The following is a 6,000-nucleotide window of genomic DNA, read 5'->3' on the forward strand; positions in this document are numbered from 1 at the left end:
GATTGAAGCTGAGAGCACTTATGTAGAACTGCAGCATCAAGAGCTGACGTAACCCAGCACTTGAGGCACAAACAAGGTTCACATATAAAGATTTCACCAGAAGCAACTTCACTGAATTGCTGAAGTACCTGGGCATAGAGTCACATTACTACTTTAAATAATGTTTTAGGTCTGCCTCCTTTTGTGTTTTTACTGTCTCCCCACCTTTAGTCCTCAATTCACTATTTCAAAAAATGTAATTCAGATTTTCTATAAATCTTTTAACATTTGCTATTTGTTTCTATTACATTTTTTGTCTTCCAGTTGGTCTCACCTGTTTACACTCTTCTTCTTTCTCCAGCATATATTTTCCCTTTCAGTATTCACTTTAGCTCTCTGTGCTTTTTTACTTCTTCACTCTTCTCTTCTTCATTGTACGCCTGTCTGTGCCCCTTTTCTTACCCTGCTACAGCCAGATTATCCTCTCCAGACCACTCCACTCCTTGATACATCAAGCTCCACATTTCCTACACTGCAGGTTCCTTTCTCTACTCACCACTTTGTCTCTTTTTTTGTTTCCTCTGGAAATATCCCAAAGGTAAAATGACAAATACAGCAAAGTTGTAAAGCAAGCAACTCCCCCCCTCCACTATTTATACTCTAGAGCAGGGGTAGGCAACCTATGGCACACCTGATTTTCAGTGGCACTCACACTGTCCGGGTCCTGGCCACCGGGCTCTGTATTTTAATTTAATTTTAAATGAAGCTTCTTAAACATTTTGAAAACCTTATTTACTTTACATACAACAATAGTTTAGTTATATATTATTGACTTATAGAAAGAGACCTTCTAAAAATGTTAAAATGTATTACTGGCACGTGAAGTCTTAAATTAGAGTGAATAAATGAAGACTTGGCACACCACTTCTGAAAGGCTGCCGACCCCTGCTCTAGAGGGTTGCACGCTGTTGCTTCTGTAGGCCAAGCACATTGCACAAACCAGGGACTACTTGCATTCCCCTACTGCCTACCACAAGCTAAGCTGTGCCACCCTCCCATCTCCATTATTTCAGAGACTCCCTGAAACCTCTCTTCCCTGATGCCAGAGTGAACCCGCACAACCCGCACAGTCCTTCTTCAGCCACGTGCTAGGGGCTGTATCCCTACCATATTAATGTTCTCCACTGCCCTCATGGCAGGGGTTCTATGTGCCGTCCTGCTCTCCATAACATTCCGACGCCCCCATAGTTTTTTTTCTTTCTTTCTTTCTCTCTCAAAGACAACTTTAATGGGGTCAATATTTTAAAATTGTACTGGAAGGGCAGAGCTGAGATGGGGCATTATGCTGGAAAGTGTTAACAGCTCCCATCAACCAATTCTTTGATCTCAGTCTAGACAGTTATACGGTGAAACGGATGGGTGTGCTAACCAGATGCCAGGGCCTCCATGTGTCCCCCAGTTCCCACTTTTGTTTTTTCCAGTTTTCATCAAAATCAATATGGGTTCTGTCCATTGACGCCTCTAGAACATTCCCTAATATTTTGGACTTATCAGATGCAGAGTTCAAAAGTTATCATGTTACATCCAAACACAGAAATGCCATCTAATTGTGCATTAAAGCTTGTCATGGAGTCAATTACAGTACTCAAGAGTTAATTTTCATCAATGGTGTATTAATACCGCAGTTTGTTTCGGGAACTTTTTCTCTCATTGATTTAGAGTTATCATCATCTCCATCGGAAAGTTTACTGGATGGAGGGATACTAACAGCAGAAGTTCTTTCACAATACCAAAAAATCAAAACCCACAACAAACAATCACAACACTAAACTCAGTTTCCTACATTCTGATGCAGAACAAATTTGTTTTAACACAAGGAATATCCAAAGGCTCCCCAAATTTCAAGATTTTCCAGTGAACATTAATGAGCATCCATACGATCCTTTTTCCAACCGTGAAGAGTGATGCAGAGAAAATTTCACATCAATTAATAAACTGGATAGTTAACTAACAAACCCAATACAGGATTGTGGAGAAGACACCAAAGCAGGGTTAACCTATATTAATGGGTTCAGAGAACAGTGATTTCATTTCACTATTCAGCTATAAGTAGGTACACAGAGCACATGGGAGCCAGGGGGAAATGGAATGATAACAAACCCCACACTCGCTCAAACATATGTGTTGAAGGAGAAGGATTTAGGTTGTTTTTTTTTTTTTAATCTATGCGTATGTTGCCAAACTTGCCAGACAAAATGTAAGAGAGCAGGATTAAAAAACCCTTCTCTCCCCTTCCAGGCTTTTATAGCTACAGCCAGCAAAGAGCAGGCACAAGGTCTACGATGGCTATACCCCAAATGGCAACAGAGCTCACCATGAATAGAGAAGTCCTAGGAACACAAAAGCAGACCATCTACACCTTACAGACTAGAGCAGGGCCTGGCCCCCTCCTGCACGCATGGTGAAGGGGGAATAGTGAGCATCGCCGCCGCCCCTCCTCCTCCTCCCCCGGGGGGGAATAATCAGCATCTCCTCCTGCCTCTCCACATGGAAAAGGGGGGGGGAGGGGGAAATCAGTAACTCCCTGAAACACCTCCTGCCCCACCACTTGTGGGGGGATGATCACCCTCTCCCGCAATCCTCCCCGGCACCTCCTGCCCCTCCACAGTCCGTACCAGCCAGCTCCGCGCCGGGGCCCCAGAGCCCCCCCTCCCGGGACCCCAGAGCCCCCCCCCCGCCTGCCCCCCGGGACCCCAGAGCCCCCCCTCGGGTCGCCAGAGCCCCCCCTCCCAAGGCCCCAGAGCCCCCCCGCCTGCCCCCCAGGGACCCCAGAGCCCCCCTCGGGTCCCCAGAGCCCCCCCGCCTGCCCCCCAGGGACCCCAGAGCCCCCCCGCCTGCCCCCCAGGGACCCCAGAGCCCCCCCCTCCCGGGGCCCCAGAGCCCCCCCCTCCCGGGGCCCCAGAGCCTCCGCTTCCCTCTCTCTCGGGCTGGGACGTGGGAACCCTGCCCCGCTCTCACCCCGCCCGAGAAGCCCCCTCCGCGGGGGGCCGCCGCTTTCTCCCGCCGGCCCTCGCCTTCCTCGGCGCCGCCGTACTCGATCTCGCCCTCCTCGGCGGCGGCGCTGGGCTTGAGGCGCTTGGCCTGGCTCTCGTAGGCGCCGTCCTCCTCCTCCTCGTACTGCTCCCCGGACGACGACGGCGACGACATGGCGACGGCGGCCCGGCGGCGCACACACAGCGGGGCGGGGTGGCTCGGCCGCGGCCAGCAGCAGCAGCAGCAGCCCCGGCGACGTCCCGCGCCGCTCCCTGCTCCGGCACCGGCAGCCAGGCAACCGCTCCCGGGCGGCGATTGGCCGGGCTGCCGGAGGAGAGCGCTAGGATTGGCCGAGCGGCAAGCCCGTCACGCGCCGCGAGCCACGCCCGCCCCCCTGCGCGAGTTCTCCGAGGGCTGGTGACTGCGGCTTGGGAAAGCCTGGGCGGGGGCGGCGAAGGGGGGCGGGAGCGCGCGGGGCGGCTTGCCCACGCGGCGGGCGGGCCCGCGCGCGCGCGCATGGCCCTGATTGGGCGGGGCAGCCCCGCGTGCCGTGCGCTCGCGGGCCGAGCGCCAAGGCCGGGCGAACCGCAGCCCGCCCCCCCCCCCCGCCGCAGTGGGTGGCGCCGGCGGGTGCCTGGGGCGGAGCGGGGCCCGCCGCCCGGCGTGAGGGGCGGGGCCCCGGCGGCGAAGCGGGGCCCCCCGGGCGGGAGGGCCGCACGGTGCCCAAGCCCTGGCTGCCCCGGCTGCGCGGCCGCCCTCTGCCTGGCTGGGCCGGGCCACGCCACGCGGGCGCCGGTGGCAGAGCAGAGCCCCCCCCCAGCCTTGCGGGGCGGGAGGCCGCCGGGATATCCTGCGGCAGGGAGTTCCACCGTCTAGCTGTGTTGGCTTTGAACCTGCCACCTTTTCAGCTGACTGGCCCCTTGCTGGTGACTTGTGAGACCAGGGAACCGAGGCCGCCGTTTCCTTTCCCCGCTTGTGCATGCGAACGGCCAGGCTGGGCCAGAGCAGTCGTCCCTGCAGCCCCGCACCCTGTCTGCCGACAGTGGCCAGCGCCAGGCCCTTCAGAGGGAACGACCGGAACAGGGCAGTTACCGAGTGACCCATCCCCTGCCGCCCACTCCCAGCTTCTGGCAAACAGGGGCTAGCGACGCTTCAGAGCGTGGGGTGGCGTCCCTGCCCATCCTGGCTAATAGCCATTGATGGGCCTGCCCTCCATGAACTTGTCTAGTTCTTTTTTGAATCCTGTTACAGTTTTTGGCCTTCACAACATGCCCTGGCAAGGAGTTCTACAGGTTGACTGTCTGTTGTGAGAAGTAGTACTTCCTTTTGTTTGTTTTAAACCTGCTCCCGATTAATTTTATTGGGTGACTTTTAGGATGTCTCCTCTTTTTCATCCCCTTTCTAAGGGGAACAAATCCAGTCTCTCTTCCCAGGAGATATCTCACTGCTCCTAATTAATCTCCTCACCCATTCACCACCCTGGGCTTCCCTTTGCACATCCTTCCACCTCCACCCCTGACAGTGAACCTCTCCTTACAATCCAGCCTCAGTATTGTCACCCCCCAAGCATTGAAAAATCACGACCCCAGGTCACCTGTAATCATGAGAATACGTATATGTATTCCAGGAGTTGGGGCTTTAAGAAAAACACCAAAGATCATAGAATTTGCACAGAAGTTGGCAACACTGATATACCAGGCCCCTCAAATCTTGCCACCCTGACGACGTGATTTTTGGGGACCTGACTGCTGGCTTTTGAATGCATGGGGTTTACAATACTGCACCAGTTCAGCTGAAGTCAGGGAGCTGCAGGTGCTGAGCACTTCACTAAACATCAGGCAGTAGGTCATGTGGAACACCTAGTCATTCAGGCACCCAGATTAGTTGATAAGACACTTAAAAGTTTTAGCCTGTGTGATTCACTCAGGATCACGCAGTAAGTCAGTGTTAGAGCTGGGTCTCCTGCCGCCCCTGCTCTTATCACTTAACGCTATCTCCTAGCCATATGCCGCATCAAATAGCAAAAATATAAAATACACGTAGGTTGGTTATACCTGCTGTAATGGTTCAACAGCAGATTCTTATTCATGGAGAGATTTTTCAGAAGATACTCTCAGGAAACTTTAGGAAGTCCTAGAACCCCAAACTATATAACATTGAATACAAGTAATGACATTTCTCCCATACTGGCAGCTGGCCCCCTCCCTTTCCCAGGAAACAGCAGGTAAATTGCAGGAGAACCATATAAGGGGAGTGGGAAGTGTTATATAACCATCACAAAAGGGACAGCAGCTCTCACTATTGTAAACAGAGTTACCAAGGACACACAGACACCCCAGAGAATGGCGAAGCAGGCACAGAGCCAGGTTCTGATCAGCCTCTCATGCAACTCTGTCAGCCTCAGACCCAGCGTTTAGCCTCCAAACTGTGCCTTGCTCTGAAGGAGGTAAGGGTCAGCTCTTGTGCCTTTGTGGGGTAGCATGGCCCAGGGTTCACCCTCTTACGTGAGAAAGGATTATTCTATTGCAAATTTACCCTGCAAGGTTTGTGAGTGTGTAACAGCCTGTACTATCGCTGTGTGTATCCACATTCCCTGCTGATTGGTGCTAGTAAACACGCATAATAGGGCCCATGTGTTGTTTCACAGCCTTTGCTGCTTGCGTATGTTCAGATGGCACAAGGAGTATATACTGCTGCTTATGTTGTACATGTCTCCTTGATGTTTGTAGGGGTTGGAAGGAACTTCTCAAGGCAGGGGTGCTGGAACAGTTTGTTTTAGTGAGGGTGCTGAGAGCCACTGAACCAAACTAAACCTTGCATACGACGGAAACCACTTGAAGCCAGGGGATGCAGCAGCACCCCTACTTCCAGCATGTATATCTTGAGGTCCTTTCCAGCCCTACGTTTATATGATTCTGTGATGCGCTGATGAGCCCATACCCATCTTGAATTACCCTTTTGTGCATGCCTGACTGTGCACATGGGAAA

At 52.9% G+C, this 6,000-nt stretch overlaps 1 protein-coding gene across 2 annotated transcripts in view; it reads right to left on the reverse strand.

The window, feature by feature from the left end:
• HNRNPLL (heterogeneous nuclear ribonucleoprotein L like) overlaps window positions 1-3,309 on the reverse strand; it is a 41,650-nt gene extending 38,341 nt beyond the window's left edge. The window contains exon 1 of one of the 2 annotated variants that reach the window (XM_077814269.1): window positions 2,998-3,309. In XM_077814269.1, coding sequence (XP_077670395.1) covers window positions 2,998-3,186 — 189 coding nt within the window. In that variant the 5' untranslated portion in view covers window positions 3,187-3,309. Of the gene's footprint in view, window positions 1-2,353; window positions 2,359-2,997 lie in introns of those variants that run through there. The other variant, XM_077814270.1, reaches the window with a different exon arrangement.
• Between the last annotated feature and the right edge of the window lie 2,691 nt (window positions 3,310-6,000).

This window comes from Eretmochelys imbricata, chromosome 3 (assembly GCF_965152235.1).
Source record: "Eretmochelys imbricata isolate rEreImb1 chromosome 3, rEreImb1.hap1, whole genome shotgun sequence".
In the NCBI taxonomy this organism is placed as follows: domain Eukaryota; kingdom Metazoa; phylum Chordata; order Testudines; family Cheloniidae; genus Eretmochelys; species Eretmochelys imbricata.